Here is a 24,614-nt window from a genome sequence, read left to right on the forward strand (position 1 = left end):
TCTTCAAAGGAAAGGTGCTTCATCCCTCTAAACATCTCAGTGGCTTCCTCTGGACTTTCTTCAACATGTCCATGTCCCTTCTGTGTGCGGGACCCCAGAACTGGATGCGGTTCTCCAGGTGGGGTCACATCAGGGCCAAATAGAGCGAAAGAATAACCTCCCTTGACCTGCTGTCAACACCTCTTTTGGTTATTAATAAATAATTCCATCATTTTTGAAGACGTAATGTCTCTGTTGGCTCACAATCATAAACCTAAATATAAGATTCATCAGTACTTGTGGCCTTCCACTTTCTGACCTTCCAACCTTCTCTGAACTACCTGCTTCCTACACCATTCATTTATCAAGAAGACTCTTCTTTGATATTGATTATCCTTAGTTCCCTGACTGCAAGACAGTTGTCTTGATACACCCCACCACAGAGTGTGGCCTCTGGGATTACACAGGGAGGCCCCAGTCAGCTCCTGTCCCAAGACCTGAGATTTATACATGCCCAGTCTCCTTTTGGCTTGGCATTATCTGCTGTGCCAATGGTCTGAGTCATTCCCTTTAAGATGCAACAGCCCCAAGGTGGGACTGATAGACTGTGATGAAGAGGGACAGAAGAAGGGGATAGATGCTCCCTTTATTTTGTCATTGCATTTACCCAAGCACTGCAAGGGAAATGTTACCAGGAAGCTGTTAAAGGGCAGCTTTTTCTGGAGTCACCGATACATCTCCGTGTGACATTTACTCTGTGAGGAATGATTTATCCCTTCAGAAGGAAAGGCCTGAGTCACAGCTCAGCAATAACAAGTAAATCACCTTCTGGAGGAAGATAATGGCTCTGCCTACCATAGGGCTCTTTAAAATTTATCAGACAAAACTCTACCCCATTCTTGATGAATACTTAAATTTCATGTTTAGAGTATGTATGGTATTAATGCCCAAAAATATCTCAAGAATATCTCAGATTTATACCCTCCTCTGCTACTAATTCCCTACGGGACCCTCTTCCTCCTCTTCCCCTTGGAAGACAAGACACTAATCATTCCCTAGCCCACACAGTAATTGTGGGAACACAGCCAATACTGACAAATCTGACTCAGAGATTGGAAGTGCCATTGGGAGAGTAAGGAGTAGCAGCCTCTCACTTTTCTACTACTCCAACAGAAACATAATAGAAGAGCCAGGATCAGGAGAACAGACTGATCTGTACTGAGAAACTTCCTAGCACAAAATTCTTCCTAGCACTACAGAGCCTGACAGAAGAAAAAAAAATGGAAAAAAGACAGAACATAAATGCAACAGTATTAATAAATTATATTCACTATTAGAATGCTCTTTAACACCTTTCCCCATGTCTTATCAGGTTACAACAACTTATGTTCTGCCCCAAACTGCCTGCTATTCACTATAAGATTATTCTCCAGTGATGTATTCTCATTATTTAGCCTAATCCACTTTGAAGCGATTTGAGCTCCAGTTTCTGCACAGGTTTAACTTTGATCACTTACAAGTGGAATCCTCCAGATATACACAACATCTATGTAAGTACAAGAAAAATCACAGAAGAAACACAAGGTCACAGCTAAGCATGTACTGGAAAAGCTCTACAGTGTGACCTAGACAGAATTACCAGAGGAAAGAAGAGAAAGATTTATACCTATTTACATTATCCTTTCAAACCAGGAGCAATTTCCCCTTACTCTAAAACACTAATATTTCCCATGAGATTTTCTCATATAAAAGATGCAAAATGAAACTTCAGCTGCAACCCCTTAAGCCTAAAACATGACAACACAGCATTAATGGTGTCTTGTTTTATTATTACTAATAAACCCTCTCTCAGACAGGATTAAATGCCAAAGGGAAGTCCAGTAGTTGCACCTCCACAAGGGAACTTGAGTGTCCAGGAATTTCCTGGCATTATTCACTGCTGCAAAGACAAGAGTCATAAAAGACCAGCAGAGCCTGAAGTCAAATATTCTCACCTGCAGCAATGGTGCTTGAGAGCCAGCATGTACACCCTGTAGTCACTACAAAAGTTTCCTTAAAGTTATAGGATCCTGATGTGATCAGAGCTTAAAGGTACATCAGTCCATGCTTGTATATGTGGGTGAAGCATCACAAATACTTTACTCAAAATTAAGCCAAATATATTTTTGGGATGGACAAAATGAAAAGCAAGGACACAGGACAGACTAGGGAAAGTAAAAATTTCAAGTTATCCACCCTACCTTTTTTGGTGGCCTTTTCTCCCTCCTGCCTCCCACTTTGAACATGCAGTCTCATAATTTTCTGGGCTGCAGTACACCATGCCCACTCCCAGCAACATCCCTGGGAAAAAGGTCTCTCCTTCCACAGCGTCCAAGATCTGGTTCTTGGGTTACTCCTGTCAGTATACTCCCATGGCCACATTGTGCTGCAAAACTCCTCTCTACTAAAACATTATTGGGCCCCCTGCACACTCCAGAAGTCTTCTTCCTCAGCCTTATGATCCAGGTCTCCCAGTGGAACACATTTTCCTTGTGTCTTGTCTGAACCCATCCATTGAAGGAGAGAATGAATTTTAAGGAGACAGTGGCATTGTAAGCAATAAGAAAAATCCTGTCTGCCATCCAATCATTAAAAATTCTGCTTAAGGAAGAGCAACTGCATTTGGCTGGGTATCACATGTCTCTATAAACACTGCTCTCTTCTAGGAACAGCTGCAGACTAACTGCACTAGCCTGTGAAAAGCCATTCTCTATCAGAAGTAGCCCAATGATGGCCAAAAGGTCAAGAACTAGAGGAAAACACACCTTCCTACACTTGGCCAAAATGCATACCCTGCAGCCAGTCAGATCAAGAGTTCTTTGATTACACTGTGAGATAAATCCATCTGCAAAAAAAGACCCTATTGCAGGGGAACAGTGTCTTGAGAACAGACAAAAAATAACTGATAGAAGAAAATCACTGTTCTAGGCAAGTGATGCCATGCTGTCACTCTGTGTTTAAGCATACATATACCACTTGGCTGATGTGATGCTTGCATTTGGTAAGAATGAAAAGAACAAATGGGAAGCATAATCAAATCCAAAAGTGGCCTGGAAAGAATATGCAATACATACCATTTGCTTATTTGCAAGTGGACCCGTCATGTCCCCCTGCTCAGTACTTGCTGCAGTACCTACTTAGGCAGCTTTTATGGTCTTCTGGAAACAATAACAAAAGTTAACAGACTTCAGATCAACACAGAATTATTATTTTTTTATTACAGTTCATCAGTGGTAAATCACTCTTATTCCCCTCTTAAGAGACAAAATCTGACAATATTTATTCTGGGGCATGTCTCTAGTTACTTGGAACAATCCGCTTCTTGAAGGACAATACAGGAAGTCCTTTTTCCTGAGGAGTGTTGGTAATAACCACTGAACAGGTCAGAAGACACGCAAAGGCAGCCATGACCAGTATCACTACAGCAGAAATAGGCATTCCCATTAGTAACATTGGATGATATGATCCGCAAAGTTTATTCTGATATATGATTTCACTTCATCAGTGAGGAGGCTTTCAGATATTCATTCCTTTCTAAACCAAAAGAGTATAAGGATTAGTTTTTTGCAACTACTAGAGAGCTCTTCAGAAAGCAGTTCTTTGATATTTGCAACCAGAAGAGCTGCTGGCACTTTTGGGGGTCTCAGAACAAGGTCACTTGGTCATAATGCTCTTTTTCCATCATTGTTCCTTTTTATCATTGTAAATATTTAAGAGCTTCTTTGTACTGATCCACCGAACTTATCTCTCTTCGCCTGCCATTGCAAGCCCTTGGATGCTCCATGAATCCAATGTCCAGACTGTTTGCTCCACTGCACAGAAATGCCATCATGCTGAGAGTCGTTTGGCAACACCTGCCAGTGATGACTCTGTTTTATAACAGTCCATTAGCACAAAGTTCTTAATGAAAATGAAAGCTGGTAATGAAGCCAAAAGGCAGCAGCAGCCTCTAGTCTGGGGAGGGTAATTAAGCTAGAAGAGATGGAGTGACTGAAGAACAAAATTAACACACAGAAAAAGAAAGAAGAGACCTGGTAGTGCATTAGCACTAATGTAGTTATGGCAAACCATCCAGTTTCCTTTATGAAAGTATTTTGTTTGCATTTTGTGGACTATTTTTTAATTGCTAGCTGATACAACAACAGCTTATTGCTCCCTTAGAGATACACATGTCACCTAGAGCAACACACACACAGGATCTCAACATGGAGCAGATGAAGAACCTCTGGAAAATTATGGAAATCTATATACCTATATTGTGATACAGCTGAGGTTTGGAGAAAGGAAAAAAAATTAAGTTATCATCCTCTAAGTTGCCATCTCATGTTCACTAGGTGTGGAAGAGAAAGACTCCCCAGAATGGCTTACTTTCAATAAAATTGTCAGAAGTCAGTGGCTTGCACCTTTTCACTTGCTAAAATACTCTATAAGCTGTTGCTGTAGTGCTCATTGCTATGATGTTCTCTCTTGCTACTGGACCTAGAAGACCTTTAACCAATTGAACAGTAACCTTTCTACATAATTTCTCTGAGATAACCCCAGGATAATTCCTACTTCTCCTGTGTATTTATGCTCCATATGTGTTTGGAGATAGCTTTCATATCTTGCCACTTTCTCAGCATGAAGACCTAGCATACATACAAGGCCTTTGTCTGCTCCCTCTTAATCAAGTCATGCACAATCTTAATCATCAACCCTTTAACATACTTAAAATTTGCTTGACATATGTCCACCTTACAGTATTTAAGGTCCTTAAAAGTTTTGCCTAGGTGCAGTTTATCAGGTCTCTTTACAGATTAATTATCCACCTACTGCTTCATGAAGGATGTCATGGCACTTAGAAAACAGCATAAATGTTGCCTGTCCACACTGATGATTGCAATTCTTCCCATTCTACTCAAATCTACACATTTCATTAATATGTCATTTCTTCCCCTCTTTGTGATCACTAAGGAAAGCCCTAGACAGAAATGACAGTAACTTCCAAATTTTCTGGCATTCTCACTTCATGAAAATGCTGTTGCATTTTGAATTACTAATTTATTTTAGAAAACTCATGTTAAAGCCAAATTTTAATTGTGAGGTTTTTTTAAAGTAGGGAATTTTGTCAAATAACACATTTGAGTTTAAACAATCATTATCTTCTGTTCATCCGCTAATTTTGTAACTGAGTCCAAAAGCAATCAAATGTCCTTTATGAGTTTTGCTTATTAAATGCTACTGATAATTGCTCATGGTTCTGTTATTCCTTATAGTTACAAAGTCATTATTTTTAATATTGTTTCCATTATTTTATTAAAGGCTGATAATGCTTTTAAGAAACAGTTTGAAAGTTAATTCATTTGATAATTCTTTGTTTGGGGAACAACTCAAATTAAGCCATGCACAGAATCTAACTGTTGAAAAGCTGCCATAGTTTTTGATTCTCCTAAGAGTGTAATATAAAGACCAGAACAACACAAGCAGACAACAACTAGAGGTTATATTATGATCATTATGCTATTGTAGTACAATTAAGGCATACACACCATGTACCACAACTTCTAGAAAAATCCAGAAAGGTTTAACAGCCTCACAGAACAAAAGACTGATGATCCCACTGCCTGTGGGCTTGGCTAATTTTTATGTACTTTATTATCATCCCATACAGCACAAAGGTATCTCATAGACTTCACAGTCTCACACAATAGAAATCATTATAGGAAAGGTGTACTTAAATTTTTTCTTTGAAGTAATGCCTGAAAGGTGGCAGGGAAAGAGTTAGAAAGGGGGAAATACGAATCCCTATCTATCCTTGTGATAGAACAAGAGGAATTTTCACTTTCCTGCTCTAAGCAGCCCACCATGCCAACACATGACAGCAAGAAGTCCTAGGAATGGATTCGAGACTCTGACACTCCCTGCTCCATCCCCAAATTCATATGAACATTTCTAAACATTTCCAGCAGGGGCACCAGCAGGGAGCTCTGCCAGATAGCAGAACAGCCTCCTGCCTGCTTTGGCTTGGACATCACACCCTGGGAAAACTGGGATCTACAATCAAACCTCTTTAGGAGTGGATTGAATAACTGGCTCTGTTTACAGCCGTTCATGCGGCATCCCAGCCACCACCAGGTAAACACCTGAACCTAGGGAGTCACTGGCCTGTAACTGGAGACCGGCCATGTAATAAATATACTGCTCAATAAAAAGACAGATAATCTTGTAATAAGAGACTCATTAATCAATCTTCTTGTTTCAGTGTTTCCTTCCTTTCTTCAAAGCACTCTCTTAACCAAGTGAAATCTTTATGTACAATGAAGTTAATCTCCCCATTTCCTGGCAAGCCAGCGTCTCAAATGCAGTAGGGACTTTTTCATTATTATATGCCTATGAAAGACTAGGGAAACGCAACAGTAGCAAATTCTACATTGCCTAAGAACAATATCATTGCTTAGGCCAACTTCTAAATGGGGCTTTGATGTGACTTGCTGTACCTAGTGTGTTCAACAGCTCTGTGCCAACAGGAATCTGAGTCTCTGGGCTCTGTTCCCAGACTTAGTAGTTCACCCTATCTCTGTGGAAAATCAGGTAGTCTCTGTCCTTCACTGTCTTCTGTTAAATGGAAAATACTAAGTGCTCTGAGTGACTACACAGTACCTCCTGCTCACAGCTCTGCCAGTGTATCTTGTTTCTAGCTCTGCTACCCCATAACTTGCTGAAGTCCAGAGTGCTGCTAACCGTCCCTCTACTTGCTGAAGGTCCAGAGTGGTGTGCACTAACCTAATGTTGAGCCTGAGCAGCAGGATGGCATCAGTGGCCTAGACCAGGGCACCAGCAGGACCCAGCACTGCATGGCAAGTCAAAGCAAGGCACAATTGGGGCTTGAGTGGTAATGTTGTGGGACAAAATAAAACAGCTGTACTACAGCTCCAAATCTAGTCACACAGGCAGGGTAACATAAGGAGACACTTTAAAATGTGTTTGGAATAGATGGAAAGATACTGACAGTTATTCTGATAAAAATGTACTTGGAACAAAATAGATTTTTTTAATCATAGCTATCCATCAATACAAACAAGGTAAAGCAAACTGACAAACTGAGAATAAAATCAGAATAAAATATACAAGAGAAATAATGACCACCAGATAAAAAGAGAACAGAAGCTTAGGCAATCATCATCATGGAACTGCTGAAGGAGAATACTGGATTTATCATGGAAAAGTTTTATTCATAACTTCTGAAAATTCATATTCTACATGGTCAAAGCTCTGGGAACTCACTGTTCCTGTCCCCAAGGTGACCCATGAGCCAAAGAAACTCCAATCAAAGGCAACAAATGCATTATAAGAGAGAAAGAGAAGCATTAAATGAATTATGTGAAGGTTTAATAAAAAAATATCAGAGCTCTCAAAAAAACATTCAGCAATGCCCATGCAATAACTCCACCCAAATTCTTTTTGTGGACTCAACAGGGCACCATATCCTCATTTCCACTTATACCCCATCTTAGTGATGCCTGACTGTCAACTTACAGTAGGGCAGAACTGCTCCAACTCAGAACCACAATAAGAGTAAAGTCAGGATATGTCTGATCCTTGTCACAAAAGCCATGACAACAAATATTAACTGGCTCTTTTTTGGTACATGTACCATAGAAGGGGAAAGACCATACAATCACAGCCATTGTCGTGACTGTGGTCCCTAAGAAGAGAGTTGAAATATTTGAGTGAATGGGGGCAGCACACACAGAGTGAGAGCAGTAGCAAGGGTAAGACAAAAAAAGTATCTGCCTGGGTCTCGTCTGTGCAGAAGATCTCACACTAAGATGATATGTTAGGTGTCTGTCAGTCATGGCTGCTGCTTGGGGAGCAGCCAGCAGTGACTTCCAAAATCTGCAAACTGCAGAGGAGAGCAAGCAGCAGGTTCAGAGGTAAGATACAGCCCCAAGGTGGGAAGGCAGCACAACCAATATTAACTTGCCTGTCTCTGGCTTCAACTAGCCTGCGTAGAAATAGAGAACATACTTCTGTTGCAAAGAGAACATCCATTTCTTTCCTGGAAAGTATGTTCCTTCAAACAGTACAAGCTGCAGCTAATTAGTCTCAGGGACAGACAATTTAGTAGGGCCTGTATTGACAGGACAGGGAGTAATGGTTTTAAATTAAAGTAGGGTAGATTTGGTTTAGATATGAGGAAGAAATTTTTCACAATGAGGGTGATGAAACACTGGAACAGGCTGCCCAGAAAGGTGTTGGATGCTCCACCCCGGAAACATTTAAGGTCAGTTTGAATGAGGCTCTGAGCAACCTGATCTGGTTGAAGATCTCCTGTTTTCCAGCACTATTTGCTTCCTCAACACCACAGCAGAGTTTCTCTCAGGATCTACAGGCAGCACTTCACTGTAAACCCATGCAGTGCCAGAGTCAGAAGATGTGAACAGCAAAGCTAAAGATGAACTCAACTCTTAGCCTAGGGCTCCTGCCCAAAGTCCAGGCTCCCATCAGGGGTGACTTGCCAGGCCCTGCAAACACAAGCCAAACTCCAGGCCAGTTTGCAGGTAAAGTGCAGCATCACCCAGCCTTGCAAACTGTGTTGCCCCCACAGTCTGGGCATGCCAATCCCATGGGGTTTGGGGGCAGTTTCTCTTTTCACCCCAAAAGGGGGCTGGGCCCCCATTTTCTACCAGCATTGTGTCTGCCCATTACACAGAGGGAGAAGTAATAGAAGGACAGAAATTACTCAAAACATCTGAAACCATTTGTGACCACACCGTGGGGCATAAGAATACAGAGAATCCTTTTCTTTTGTACTTACTACCCAAAAACCTAGTACACTTACAGAGTAATTAATTTAGTTTCATGCAACATTAGACAAGAAACTTATCACCACTTCCATTTCACACATGGACAAGCTAAGGTTCACTGTGGGCAATCAGAACAGCCTGAAGCAAAATCAGAGCAACCAAGAACTGAACTGAAGACTGTAAATCTTGTGCCTTAACACTACCTTTCCTTTTTCAGCATGACCTCCTCCCAAGCTGAGATGCTACTTTTCCATATTCAAAGGTATTATTTTCCTCCCTAGAGAGACCTGAAGGCTGAGCTGGCTTCTCTTCTTTCTTTCTGCTTTTAGAAAAAAAAAAAAAAAAAAGAAAAAAAAAAAGAAACCATATCCACAAACACTCCAAAGGCAGTCTTATTTAATCCCAATGTAATTCCCACTGCTTTTTCTTAATCCTTTCACCTGTGAGATAATTGCCAGCATTCTGGGAAGAACTCAATGCTAATCATAGACTTGCATAAAAAGAGACAAAGAACCAGATAAAAGAGTCTAAAGGAAATCACAAGGCCTGATTTAACCATCACACACATATCCATTCCAGACGCCCTGCTGAACTAGCCTCTTTCACAACAGATGAAAGGTCTGCTAATGGGCCTGGAGGAGAAGGCCATAAAAAGCTATCTCAGTAAATAGAAGCTTTAGTCTTCTCCTACTGCATTGTGGAATGAGACATCACAAAAATCAAATACCAAAATAGGCTACCAATTTTAATATCTGGTTGCCTAATACTCAGCAAAAAATCTGTAGGGATATCTTCCCATCCTATTCTGTCCAGAAGACCAATAGTCACAGCAGATTCCTCTTCCACCACTTTAGCTGGGACTCCCAGATAAGAGTATGCATGTTTCTACTACTCTTCCTCCTGCTTTCCTTCCCTCTTTTCATTGCTGATGCACTTCCTTTCACTGAAAAAACATTTCCACTCCTTGAACAATTTAAGTGTCTTAGTTCTTTTCCACTTGCCCTTAAATTTCATGCCTTCGAAGAGAAACCCTCATCGTCTCTGTGTGCTCACATTTACTTTCCCAACAAAATCCTTACACAGCACACTCAGGGCACCTTTGCATTAGGATAGGTTATTTCCTTCTGTAGAATTTTTTACAGAGAATATGTGTCATTTCCCTTTGTAAAATATGACTGCTACGTCTGTGGTCATGTACATATTTATCAACAGGTAAATACTGTGGAGAGCTTTAATGTGGAGAGCTTTATTAATAGTTGGTTAGCTGAGAAAGGCCATGCTGACATATTGCCACTGGTCAAGCTGAGAAATCAGCAGTCAGCAAGCTGAAAGGAGATGTCAGCAGCTTGCAATCAGTGGCCTTGCTGCAACATGGAGAAAGGGAGTAGAGATTAGTCCTGAATATCTCCTAAGAATATGTAGAAAGTATCAAAAGTAGGACCATAGGAATGTAGAAGTAGGTGTAACTGCTGATATGTAACTAACCAATCCTGAGCTCAACTTTTGCAATATGCATGAAGTTAATTACGAACTGTATTTAACCCGCTGTGCTGATCAATAAAATTGGGCCTGTGATGATCAACCTGATGTCCTGGTCTCCTTCCGTCGACAAAATACAGTTTTAATCTTTTTACAGTATTGCTTTAGCAAGTGGAATCTAATTGGGAGAGTCCTTGGTATAGGAGGCAAGTTATGTGGTGGTTTATAAAATAGATTGCACTGGTGCTTAGAGAAACAGGAAAGGACAAGAGAACTCTGGCATTTATTGCCTGTTCTTCTCCAGCTCTCTCCATCTCTGTGTGGTTCTGCTCATTCAACTGTAAAACAAGGAAAACAAATAATTAACCTTCTTGCTGGACGGATGTGAAGCTGAATGATAATGCTCTGTACTGGCTGTGTATTGTTTTCAGGACACGCTCTAGGTGTCAATGCAGCAGCTCCTTGTGCAGTGGTGAATGGCTTCTGTCCCCACTCCATTGCTGCAGAGGCACAAAGACCCCAAAAATTCACAGGGAAAGTCAGCTGCAGAGCCAGGAACACAGCTCTCACTTCTGAGGCCTCTTCAGTAAGCATGATGCTGAGCAGGAATGTACTCCGAGTATTTATAAGACACCAGTTCAGGAGGCGAACTGTCAACATGCTACACGTGCTCTGCTGATGACAAACAATCAGCACACACACAAAAAAAGCGTTTTCATGAGATTCACAGATAGATATGGCTGGAAATAGCACAAGGGAAGAAAAGCAATCACTCATTAGAGTGGAGGCCATAATTCAGTATCTCTTCAGATGAACTGCTGAGAAATGGCCAACTGGAAATCCCAGCAAATAGAGCTGTAAAAAGCTCAAGGCCAGAAAGAAGGGAATCAGTGTTTATCCACTGAGCTCATCAATGTGAAAACTTGTAAAGAGGTTTCAAGCTCCAAAATCAGTCAGATGGGAGGAGAGTCAAAGACAAAATGATTTCTGAAATAAATTTATTTTCAGTTATTTTTGGAAGACAAAAAGAAGGGACGTTGGTACATTGGAAAGCTGACAAAAATCATTATTCTCTATAAATTGCTTTGACATTGTATATGCAGTGACCTTCACAGCACTACCAGTTTAATGGCATTTACTTCAGCAGTAGCTGATTTCACTATTAAACAGGGATGCATAGCACAAGATTACACAACTAAATCACTCTTGTAAATATTTAATATCATTGCCTTTCTTTTTTTTCCCTTTTAACAAATCACTACCAAAGGCAGAGCACACAGTAGAAAATACATTTATTTATTCTATCCTGGAAAAAGCTTAGTGCTCATGCATTTTATCTATCTAGTTCTCCAAATGACTTTGACACTTGAAAGCCCTTGTGATCAAAACAGTCTGAAGGAAGGCAATTTTGCAACCATTTAAGAACTGATTTCATGCACTGATCAACATTTACAAAACTTGCCTGATGGAATAGCACAAAGTTTAACCCAGCAGATTGATAGCAAATACCTGAAGGAGAAAATTAGTAAGAAAACTGCACTGGTTTAAATAAAAGTACCTTAGAAGACAAAAAGAAAGAAAATCAGAGATTCTCTCTCCACTCTTCTCTTCCCCAACACCAAAAAAACAGCATTTGGGAAATCAAAGGGAACTCTCATAGAACTCTCATTCTCTCATTCTGCCTGATAATACAATAAGTGCATCCACCACATAATACTTTCATACCATTATGGATGTACAGTGCAGCATAGCAGGAAATTGTGTCCACAGATTTCTCTTAAAATATATCTGTTTTAAAGACAGAGTCAACAGACAGAACAAATAAAGTACAAGAATGTGGCAAAGAAAAATTACTAGTGTGTATAGTACAATATCTTGTCTCTAGTGTAATAATGTCTCTAGAATAATATCTTAATATAAAATTTACTGATAAATTTAAATGCCCAGACTGGAATAGAGTACTTGAAGTATAGCAAGTAATTTCTAAAGAGAAACTTACAATCTGAACATTCTGATATTTCCAACTTTAGGTAAAGATTTTTTCCACAATCTGGCATAAATGGTCTGTCACAGTGTGGCAAAAATGATATTCTGTTCAAACTGCCAATGATCAGTGACATAAAGCCTTCTTTGTAACACTATTTCATGAGACAAGTAACAAAGTTATGGGTTTTTTCAGCAGTTTAACAACGGGGGTAAGAAAAATCAATGGATATTTACGAAGTGAAAAAATTCAAGGGAAAAAAATAGTTTGGGAAACCGAAAGATAAAAAACACATGTAGAATGCAGCTTGCACACATGCCTACAGACTTCTCTGAGACTGTCTGCAGAGTAAGACTAGCCAAAATAAATATGAAAATGGTCAGATAAATGTGTTATTTGGATGATGGAGTTGGCCAGTCCTGCAAGGCACCAGTGCCTGAAAGGTGTGTGCCCTTTGGGAGAGCTGGGAAATGCAAATGCACAGCGATGCTAGGGCTGCCCTGGGTTTTACAAAAGCTTGCAACATCTTTAATGCAGAGCTAAACGAGAGCCTGTAATCCCCGTGCTGCGATGCAGCAATGTGCTCTCCCCTCACAGGACAAGCCAGCAGCCATGCAAGATCCTTTTATCAACATTCACAGGGTTGGAAAATAACTGTTCACAGTTTGCTTCCCAACATTAGCGAGTGAACCGAGAATTGCTCAGAGAGCAGGCAGCTGAATACACATGTAAAAGACAAAGGTTCTTCAGTGATATTTATTCTAGCCAAGTTTTAATATTTCAAGGCTTATAGCAACTAACTCTTTACATAATCAAATGTAATTATCTGATCCCAGCTGGTGATCAGAACATTCATCATCAACCTGGTCATTATTAATATACCAGTAATTAAGGGAATAAAGGTGTATGCTTCATAATGCTGGCTTAATACAATTCACTATACATAATAAGACCCCAGATCCCTTTAAAATACAACTATTTTAACATATTATACATTTTTCTTACTACTACTAACAATGAAAAATCACAAAGATATGGTATTTTAGAGCAAATACTGATTTTTTTTAAAGTCTTCAATAAAAAGAATTTGGTAAATTAAAAGGAATCATGTGTCGTTTTAGAAATAATCTGACCCATTAGCAGTTCCCCAATCAAACTGATTGATATGAGAGAAAAGCTGGATTAAAATGCATGCAATTGACAAAATCAAATTGTAAACACTTACCTACAAATATTACATACCATCTTCTTGCTCTACTGTAGGAGAGGAAGTGATTTCTCAGGCACCACTGTGTGGTACTGCTTGGCAAATGCTACTGACTTTTTAATGGTGACAACTGTGTACACAAATCCTAAAAGTACCAGTTCTGTTTAAAGCCTTTCCCCACAAAGCAATGCTGGTAAAGAACCATTTCTATTAAATGCTTTGCAGTGTTTAACAAGAGAAGTAAGGCCATAATTTAATGAGAATTATCCAGAGTCCCTCAGGATAGTGTTGGAACAGTTTTAGAGTCAGATTCCTCCCTGCACTATTTCTTTTACATTAGTGCATTTCCTCTGCCTCAGTATCAGGTATACCACAATAAAGTGCTTCCAAAACAGTGAAGAATGTGGCTCTTAATATCATTGCATCAAACCTCTCAGTATAATAAGCTCATCTAGTATGAGACCAGTATCTCACAGAAAATCTTCTATAACAGGCTCTGAGGACTTTATCCCTCCAGGTACACAACACATTCCCAAGTGCAAAACACCATTAATTTCTATAGGGTTCTCCAGCTGTTTAGGGAATGCAGTAGACTCAGCACAGCAACTTGCAGGGTAGGTTATCAGGAACCAAAATTTCAAAACAAAAATGCTTTCAAAAAAAACGTATATGCCACAACCTGTGATGGCTGGGTTCACACCTGATTCCTTGCTCTCTGCAGTGGTATTTTCTATTATCCTCCCTTATTTCATAGCCTATCAGCACTGATTTCTATACATGCACTCCAAACTATCAAGGCTCTTGAAACAAATGAGGAAATGAAAACCAGCATAAGAAGGAGCTCTAGCTCCATGAAAGCATGAGTACAGCCAAATAAATGAAGAGTTCTGCATTTCACAGGAAGATATGCTTTGCCAAAATCAGACTCAAAACCCACAATACTGATGTGGGCAAAATCACACACCATTAGGCATGAATTAGTAACTGACACACATGACCTTCTTCACAGTAATACAGTTTTACAACCATTTGCATGGCATGTTATTCCCTGATCTCTAGTCAAAATATTTACCAGCTGGTAAAGCACAACAAATAAGGCTGCTGTTTGTAAGCTCTTATTTTTAATGTACAAGATCCAGCTTACACAGCACATATTTTCTAAACTGTTCAATACCATAACGTTATCTCTCTAGTCCACAGAAGGCCACAAGGAGCCTTAAAGCAGGAAACTCCCCTCTTTCACGGGGTTTCCTATTTTTGCAACTGTCTGATGTGTGTGACAGGGTCTATTTTAGTTCCTGCTGGCATTATCATCATTTTGCTGCATTACCATAAAGCCCAGGAAATAAGCTATTACCCACCACACTCCTCCCAAACGTTATCAGAGACAATCATGCACTCACAAAACAGCATTAACTGTGAGAATTAGAGTCCATTTAAACGGCAGCTGTTCCTTCATTCCTAAATAGGTTCTTAGATCAAAACTTCTCCCTGACTGGTCTCATTACTGAATGTCCATTTCAACTGGAAAAAAAAAAAAAAAGACCACTCTAAAAATTTTTAGGTTTTACAGGTAACATTCCTTCCCTGTAATATGACAACCAGGTAAGTAACATTAAAGTGAAGAATTTTTCAAAAAATGCAGTGGACATTTTAGCTTTCAGATTTGTAGGTTGAAATTTTGCCTTCAAATCCTCTCTGGCAAAAGAAATAAACCTGGAATTTTGATTTTCTGTTTCTAGTTTCTCTTATTTTCAGAATCAATCTCAAGCTTCAATTATTTAAGGGAAAGATGCTCTATTTATTTTTAACAATACTAACTCTGCATCTGCTGTTAAATGCAAAACTTAAATCTTATATTTAATATACAAGCCAGTGTTATTTTCAGCTAAAAACCCATGCCCTAGAAAGGCCCAAACCACCACAACCCTGTATTCTCCTATTATCAAAAAACCCCCACAGATTATTATGTTCCATTTCCTGTTCTGTTTCTTTGTTACCATCCATTGGAAGGGCTTCAATCTGCAGAGGAGAAACACTTTCAAATCTAAACTGAAAAACCTAAATGTCAGGAAAATGCACAATGTCTCTTTAAGAGTCAACAGTAAATTAACTTGCCCATAACAGTGCAATAATTAGCAGTTAGTAGCTTATTAAATGGATGGCAAAGGCCAAGCTGCCATCTGGGATCTCCAGTTTCTTGTGATTGTTATTATGTCAAGATGCACAACTTGCATTAGCTTTCATGTCACTGCACTTGCCCTTACTTTACATGTAAATTTTAATGAAACATACAGCACTTTAAAAATCAGAAATCCATCAAAAGTGCTATTAGCCTGCCTTTTACAAAGCACACGGCCTGTTTTGCTGCCTCTGCATCTCTACATGCCACCAAATGCCTCAAATGAAAAAACGGGGGGTGGGGGGGGTAAAAGACTTTCAATTATATCAATTAAATACTCTCTCTGGGTAGAGAGAAATCTGAGCTTTGTTGAAAACAGGAGACTACAATACAGCCTAAGACGACAATATTCAATATTTTAGCTCCTGTTTACACACAACACAACCACAATGCCTTTAACTCTCACAGGAATCATTATTCTTAATAAAAATGAAAGCCAGCAAAGAATCAGCTGCTTATTCACACATCAGAAAGACCTTTTTAAAACAAGGCAGAAAGAAAACATATAAAAAAAATTAATTACCTATAAACTACAAAATACTTAAAGCATTATTTAATATCTTATGCATACGCAATATTTGTAAACTCACATGCTCATAAGCACAAAAAGTAATTTACCAGAACTGTCCTATTATGTTTGTGTTCATAAATGTATTACACAAAGAGGTATAAAAAGAAGAATAAGACATCTATTCCTTTGCATTAGCTGATATTGAACATTTAAGTGACTTAATTCCCCAAAATTTAGAAAATGTCATGACCACTGGAATATAAAGAAATAGGATGAATGCTTTGCAGAAATGCCACCAAATACTTTCCATTTGAAATCATCAACTATCAATCACCTCTAATTAGAGACTTCAACAAATTACATTAAAATATTTCTTTCTTCCCTAAACAAAATATGAAACCAGCAGCAAAAATTCACTTACAAAAAAAATTTATTCCAGAAGAATAACATCTTCATTCAAGGGGCTTTGATTCTATTGAAGAGGCTTTGCATATTTGTTATTTGCTAATCATAAAATAAAATGCTTGATTTTTTTAAGTAGTCATTAAGAGTAAAGTTAGAACTGAAAATCACCATCCTTATAAAAATGTAAATTTTTTTTCTCACCAAAGGAAAACAAACCCACTACCACACATATTTTAGAGTCCTTTCATTAATACTTTTAATTGTAGAAACCAAAACCATGCAATATTCACATTTAAAATCCAAATATCAAGATACTTTATAGGGCAAAGCAGAGCCTAAAAACCACTGCCAAGGCTGGCAAGACAAATGTAGTGTTGTTTTTCCCCTTGTATAATTAGACATTTAGAGAGCACAAACGATTTAATTTGTTACTGGTGTTTCACTTCAACATTTGCATAAACTCTTGGCCATTCAGCTGGACTTTTTCACATACAACCATAGAACCATTTAGACTGGAAAAGACATTTAAGGTCATCAAGTCCAACTCCCAGCACTGCCAAGTCCATCACTAAACTGTGTCCATGAATACCCCATCTACACATCTTTTAAACAGCTCCAGGACTGGCAAGTCAACCACTGCCCTGGGCAGCCCATTCCCATGTTTGACAACTCTTTCCATAAAGAAATTTTTACTAATATCCCATCTAAATCCATCCCTGGTGCAACCTGAGGTCATTTCCCTTCATTCCATCTCTTCTTACTGGGACGAAGAGGCTGACCTCAACCTTGCTGGGCTGGCCTTTCAGGTAGTTGTAGGGGGCAAGGAGGTCTCCCCGAGCCTTTTTTTCCCCAGACTAAATACCCCCAGCTCCCTTAGCTGCTCCTCATCAGATTTGTGCCCTGAAGCCTTCTCCAGCTCTGCTGCCCTTCTCTGCACCTCAACACCTCAATGTCTTGCTTGTAATGAGGAGCCCAGAACTGGACACAGCACCCAAGGTGCAGCCTCCCCAAGTACAGGGGATGACCACTGCCCTGGTCCTGCTGGCTACGCTATTTCTGAAGCAAGCCAATACAAATCTTAATGGTATTACTGGTGAAAAAGAACTTGAAAATATTTTCCTGATCAGCAAGGTCCAGTCATTTCCTTCTATTCAAGCCCACAAATGCTATTTTATTTTTCCTGTGCCATTACCTTCAGGTCAGTATTACTGAACATCTCAATGAAATAAGAACCTCATTCTTTGAGAGCAATGCTAAACCTTCCAAGACTTGAAAGACCTACTTCAGTTAAGAGCAGGTAGGACCACAGCAGATAATCTGATTTTGCAATGCTGATTATTAAATGGCAGAATTGGCAGTAGCCTTTGGTCCACACAACATGCATTTTAAAAGATCCCACTGTTTCACTTCTCTCTGACAATTAAGAAAAAACCTACTTCATACTGGAACTGAGAAGGCAGCTGTGTAGTTCACACTGAGCACAAGAAAGGAAGTGGCGGAAGGAAGTGGCGGAAGGAAGTGGCGGAAGGAAGTGGCGGAAGGAAGTGGCGGAAGGAAGGAAGTGGCGGAAGGAAGGAAGTGGCGGAAGGAAGGAAGGAAGTGGCGGAAGGAAGTGGCGGAAGGAAGTGGCGGAAGGAAGTGGCGGAAGGAAGTGGCGGAAGGAAGTGGCGGAAGGAAGGAAGTGGCGGAAGGAAGGAAGTGGCGGAAGGAAGGAAGTGGCGGAAGGAAGGAAGTGGCGGAAGGAAGGAAGTGGCGGAAGGAAGTGGCGGAAGGAAGTGGCGGAAGGAAGTGGCGGAAGGAAGTGGCGGAAGGAAGTGGCGGAAGGAAGTGGCGGAAGGAAGTGGCGGAAGGAAGTGGCGGAAGTGGCGGAAGGAAGGAAGGAAGGAAGGAAGGAAGGAAGGAAGGAAGGAGCCACATGCCCTGGAGAAGAGCCAGCAGTCTGCAGACTGCACAGCTGCTACAGGGTGTCCCATGCACACCCAGAAACCACCTCCCTGGTCATTCCCTGTGTCAGAGAGGGCATCTTCAGTTCTTTGGGTTATTGGCCCACTCGCTATTGCCTTCAAGAAGACCAAGGACTTAATTCACTAAAAATAGCAGATTCCCACCAAGAATACAGACATTTTTCAAAGGCGATATGAGCCTCAGTAGAAGTCAGATCCAAACCAAGAGTGATGGTAAAATATAACCTACATGGTGGAAGGTAACAAAACGGCAAATCACCATTTCCTTAACAAAGATGTTCAAGAGAACAAATTATATGTAAGAAGGTGATAACACATTAACTCCAGTAGCAAACTACAGTTGGATATTTGTCATTTCCTTTGATATCATTTACTTGTGGGGAAGCATTAGGGAAGTAAACTTAATATAATTGTTCCTTAATTGCCAGTGCCTCTCCAGAAGAGCAGTCATATTCAGCAATTCTTGCCAAACTAAACAAAAGTCCTTGCTCATCACATATTTACCTCACCTCCATGACCAGTTCCATACCTCAAATAAGAACTCAATGCATTTAACCTGAAACCTCAGCTCAGGTTAAAATGCAGGTAGTATCCAGGTGCTTGTCTGTATCTCAACTACTCCAGCCATTACCCCAGAACACCTACACTTCATCTTCTTCAATTTTCCAGGAACTTATTTAAAAAAAAAATAATTAAATTTCCTGAACTTTTTAAAAAGGATAGATGCAGAAAAAGCCTATTTACTACAGTGGAAACAACTAATCAAGCACTTGCTTTAAATGATGAATGCAAGGTCACAGATCGCTATATGCTGTAAAGAAGTTTTATGAAATCAAATACATCATATCCAAAATTAAATCAAATACATCATATCCTTTGGCTATATACATGACATGAGACAGAGTTGTTGCCAGTTTTTACTAAAAACTACAAGAATGCCAAAAGAATATGAACCTTCCATGCAAGCACTAAAGGCATCTGGTGCCACTTTCTCTGTGAGCTGAAGGCCATGAGTGGGTTCAAAATTACAGTCTGAGCCCTCTGAAAGGAATGCCATTTTTCACACAGACTGATGGTTCTCTGACAAAGTCACTTGCTATAACTAGAGCTAAAAACTACAGATAGCTGGGAAGTGAAATGATATTGTCACTCAATGACACAATAAATTAAGTTTCAGTACATATTAATTAACTGTGGACTATAAGTTATAATCTTCATGCCTACCAGCTCAGTTAGAAGATTTGCCTTGGAGAAGACTTTCAGCTTAGTCCTACACAGGCTGGCCTGAAGCATAAATACCACCCAAGAAAAGAACATGAACTAACATCACACAAGACTTGCCCTGATCTACACTGACCCTTAAACCACACTAAGCCATATATCAGCTAACTGAATTATTGGCAGCTTTGTTGAGGCACTGACATTTTATATGGTCTGCTTAGAGCTTCGGGTTCTCATACTTTTTTCACAATCTACATATGTGATTAATATGTTCTGATGTTCACCTCTTACTGAGAAGATAGCTCTGAGTACAGCTTAGGTATTACGCTCCATCACCCAAGTTTGGAGAGAATAGAAAAACTATGAAATTAATTATTGGAATATTTTTTCCAACCTCAAAATAGAACAAATAATATTGATTACATAATGCAGTCCATCAGAGGGAATTCAACAATACAATATTGTTAAAAGAAAGCTGGGCATCAGAAAAAGGAATCATACAAATTAAGGTGTTTAATATGCCTTTGTGCTCCCTAGAATTCAGATATTACAGAAGTAGTAACTATTGAGCAGAGACTGCTTGTGCCTCCAAGGACAGTTATTATGAACAAATCCTCTGAGCTCATATCCCTCCCAAATTCATAGCTGCACAACTAGTCATTTCATTCCCCAGTGTCTTACTGGCATGGACACAAGCAACATCATCCAACATGTTCAAATCATGGTAATAAATATATCAGATTTTTCAGTAGTATATTCATTGGAACAGAGTAAGCCTCAGCATAACAAAACCTTTTAATCTTTCTCATTGGAAAATAGGATCAAAACCAAGATTTTTCTCAAGCCATGTTTATAACTTAACAATCAATCTTTACTTTTCCTTCCAGTCCAACTAAAGGCCCATAGCAAGTTTGCAGCATTTTGCCTTTTTGGCAGTTTTGATAAGGGATGGATGACTGCCCACAACATGCCTAAGCTGAGGTGTGAGCTGCTGAAGAGCAAGTTGGAGCCACAGAGCAGACTAGCATGCCCTGTGCTTTACTGGGCTGCAAAGGAAATGCACCTCTCTGCTTAGCAGTGCTGATTATTTCTGCTTCCTCTGCAGCTTTTCTGCAACTCAATTTCTCTTTGAAAAACACCTTTGCACTAACAGGAATGATGGGAAGCACAGCCAGGGGAAGAAACATCAGCTCACAAAACCTCCATTGTTGGGTGGTACTGGACATGCCCAGGTTCTGCTGCCACTAACACCAGTAGAAAAACTACCAGCAGTGGCACCACCCTAGAGCAAGTGTCAGCAGGATGAGCCCACTGGCCTGTGGCTCTGTCCTTGGCTGAACCTTTTGCACCCCAGCATCACCAACTACACATGGCCCGACACTGCACAGCCCACATTTAGTGTGAATAGGGAGAAAATAACATCTCTTAGCAGGCCTCAAAACATTAATCTTAATAAATATTTCCTCCATAATTCAATACAAAAGATTGTTAAGAGACTTTTAAAATTAAAATATTAAGTTCCAATATGAAACGCATTCATAAAAATACACTTTGCCCATCAAGAAACATTTTACAAGCAAAGAAGTCTTAGAAAGAATGTGATCTCTACCTTTACTTCTACCTACAGACAGGAAGGTGTGCATCCAGTTAAGAGGAGGAACAAGAGAGGTGTCCACCACGGAGGAGGCAAAAGGGAAGAGAAGAAAAGGAGGAAACATAAAAAACCCAGAAAAATACATCACCAGCCGTACTTAGAAAAACAAGGAAACAAGCAAATTTATCTAGCAGCCAAACCCAACAAAACACAATGTCAAGGGAAAAACAAGAGACACACCACAACTAAAGCACAAAGCAAAGCTTAAACCACTGACAGTACAATCAGCAGCTGCCTGGTTAAGCTTTAATTTGATTTTCTACTGAGAAATGCAAACTGCTCATGCAATACCACGCCAGTGATATGCCTCAATCCACGTCAAATTCAAAACAGCAAAGGCAACAACAGACTAGGACAGGAAAAAAATAAATCTCATGGTAATATATTTGCTAAACACATCTCACCTAGCAGAGCTAATGTATTTGTACATAATGTTGACATTGCATATTTACTCACACATATACATTTACATATTTTTATATCCATAATATTTTTATAGACAGTAAATATTTATCAAAAGGCAATATCTGTGAGTTTGCTGGCAAGAAAAGAGAAGCCACTGTTCCCTGATGTGTTATAGATAAACAAGGGTGGCTGAAGTTGCCAGAAGCCAATACTTTTTACATTTTTGCCAGATAAGGGAGTATAGAAAGTGCTGATGACTGGCCTGAATAGGTCATATAAGTCTTCATGAGCCAGCTGGGTTGCAACTTGTAATTTAAATGTCCAAGTGCAACTGTTTACACAATCCAGTGCTAAATCACAGACTACTACAAAGAAATGTTCAGTGGTTTTCAGAATGAAAGTGGCCATCAGCTGTTCTGATCACTTTCCAACAGGCCTTCCTCTGCCAAAACAGCTTGCCATACTCAACTGAATCCTGAAACTCAACTAGGACATGCTGAAGGGACCTGTCTGCTGGATGATCCTTCAGTAAGCACAACCTCTGAGCCATGAGCCCAGCTGAATAGTAAGTGGGGACACAGAAGGAGCTCAATGCTTTCCAGAGTTTAGTCAAATGCTCCACATGCCAAACACCATGGTCTTGACACACATGTATAAAGAGCCCGATTTTCCTACTATTCCTACCATACAAGGATGTTATGCAGTACAGAAACTGTTTAGTAAGCCTCTACTTCACTTCTGGTTGTTACCTAACCTTTCATGACCTCAGAGCAGATATCTGTCTTGAAAAATAAAATAAAAGCTGATTATGTCTCAAGTCTTTATACATTTCACTGAGATACATAATGAATCTTTAGCCTACAATGGCACTATGCACTATCTTATTCCTTGGACTGTCTATCCTCAGATAAATGCTTACTTAATGGCAAAAAAGATTTTGCATACATCTAGTCTAAGAAAGCCTCATTGGGCTTTAGAGTCAAAACTTACATTTTCTTCCCCTAGGCCAAACATTTGGTCTGGTTATCCTAGTATATCACTACCACTTGCACACACCTTGCATTAAGTCTTAAGTTGTTTCACTTCTGCATTCACAAGAGCAGAAGGCATCGGGAGTGCTGCTCACTCCTGTGCACCCGTGTCAGTAAGACACTGGCACTGTCAGAGACAAACAGAATCACAATTCTCCTTGCTTTGCCTGCTCTCACCAGCTTCTTACTCCACATCTTCACAGTGCAAAATGGGACTAATTATTACATCCTGTCACAGACTATAGATCTGTACCTCTGTGCAGGCTGAAATATTAAAATGTGATCTTTGATCTGGGCCTAGATCCCATTTGTAGCTCAATATGGGGTTAGCCCTGTTGTTCTTCTCAACCATTTTGTTCTGTATGTATTTGAGTAATCTAAATTGCAGACACAGGACTTGCAGGCCATTATATGCAAATTTCCTCAGGATTTATAATGAGTTAGGATCATGCCACAAGGGTTATTAATATACTTTTTGTAATAATTTTACTCTTAAAATAAAGACCAACGTTGAGGTCTACATTTAGTAAGCAGAAGTGGGAGTCATTACAGCTGGCACAAGAAGAAAGAACTGGCAAGATAAAGTAGTTGGTGGGCTGCATGGAAGAGGGATGCATAAATTTTTACCTTCCATGGAACCATTTCATGCTCCCTCCTGGGCCACTGAGTCCCAGATTGACAAGAAGCCTTAGCTCATGGGACAAAGAGGCAAAAATGCAAATGGCTTGACTGGCACTGTATAAGTTTAGTTGCTTTTGTTATGCAAAGCCCAGCCCAGAAATGCAGCAGGGACAAAGCTTCTTCATGATCAGTGATAGAAACAAAGAAAAAGTGGAAGGACTTACCTTGTTCACCCATCATCAGGTGTGAGAGGCCTGAGAGAGAGAGAGAGAGAGAGACAGAGAGAGGAAGTAAGAGAAAAAGAACAAAACTGAAAAAGAAGCAGTAATATCCATGCACACTGGTCACAGTCCAATACCTGTCAGGATTGGAGCTCGCATACTTGAACTAGACCAAGTATGGTTGTAGCACACAGGGCACAAACATTAGCAGGCACTGCTTCCCACACTGAGCAGGAAAGCATCTGTCACTGGTAGAAAAAACCTGCTGCTCATTGCAGAATTGTGTCTGAGGTTCAGCACATCCCTGGGGGTGGCTCCAGAGGCACTGCACACCGCTATAGCTAAATGGGCTATGGAAGCCAAGGTCTGCAATGACAGTCTGCAGTGAGCTGCCGTTCCTCTGGAGAGATATACAGAAATAACTTCTCCTCAGCTAAAGACTTTAAATTCAAGATTGCAGTGGTCAGTAAAAGGGATGCCATGATCACACCACACCTGCTTCAGATGAATCCTCTGGTCTAAATGCATACAAACACACAAAGCTATCATTATTGAACATGTGGCTTCATAATGTATTTTTAGGAGCCTATCAACACTGCTCACACTTACTAATTAGACACCAGTACACCAGACATAGCAAGGACTAAAAAAAAACCACCTGTAATCTATTTAAATACACCTCCACACCCTTTCTGGGAAGAACTTCAGTTTCCTCAGACAGTGTGCTACTTTATGGCTCTATAGCCAAAGCTACTCTTCCGTTTCATTTCTGAAGGTAAAGCCAGAAGGCAGCACAGTTCCTCTGAGCAGAGACAGTCATTGTCAGCTCTGCAGATGAGGCTTTAGTGTTTACTTGGGCTGCTCCACTCTCTGATAATTCTTTCTGGCACAAACCTTGTTTGTTCCAATCTAATTCTATGTCTAG

General features: G+C 39.9%; 1 protein-coding gene across 15 annotated transcripts in view; it reads right to left on the minus strand.

The window, feature by feature from the left end:
- Positions 1 to 24,614, minus strand: part of NRXN3 (neurexin 3) — a 970,824-nt gene that overhangs the window by 852,829 nt on the left and 93,381 nt on the right. For 9 of the 15 annotated variants that reach the window (XM_074542534.1, XM_074542547.1, XM_074542541.1 and 6 more), the window contains exon 1: positions 21,367 to 21,444. In XM_074542534.1, the coding sequence (XP_074398635.1) occupies positions 21,367 to 21,400 (34 nt within the window). In that variant the 5' untranslated portion in view covers positions 21,401 to 21,444. Of the gene's footprint in view, positions 1 to 13,492; positions 13,598 to 21,366; positions 21,446 to 23,692; positions 23,723 to 24,614 lie in introns of those variants that run through there. The other 6 variants (XM_074542536.1, XM_074542544.1, XM_026792175.2 and 3 more) reach the window with 4 other exon arrangements.

This window comes from Zonotrichia albicollis, chromosome 6 (genome assembly GCF_047830755.1).
Source record: "Zonotrichia albicollis isolate bZonAlb1 chromosome 6, bZonAlb1.hap1, whole genome shotgun sequence".
Lineage (NCBI taxonomy): Eukaryota > Metazoa > Chordata > Aves > Passeriformes > Passerellidae > Zonotrichia > Zonotrichia albicollis.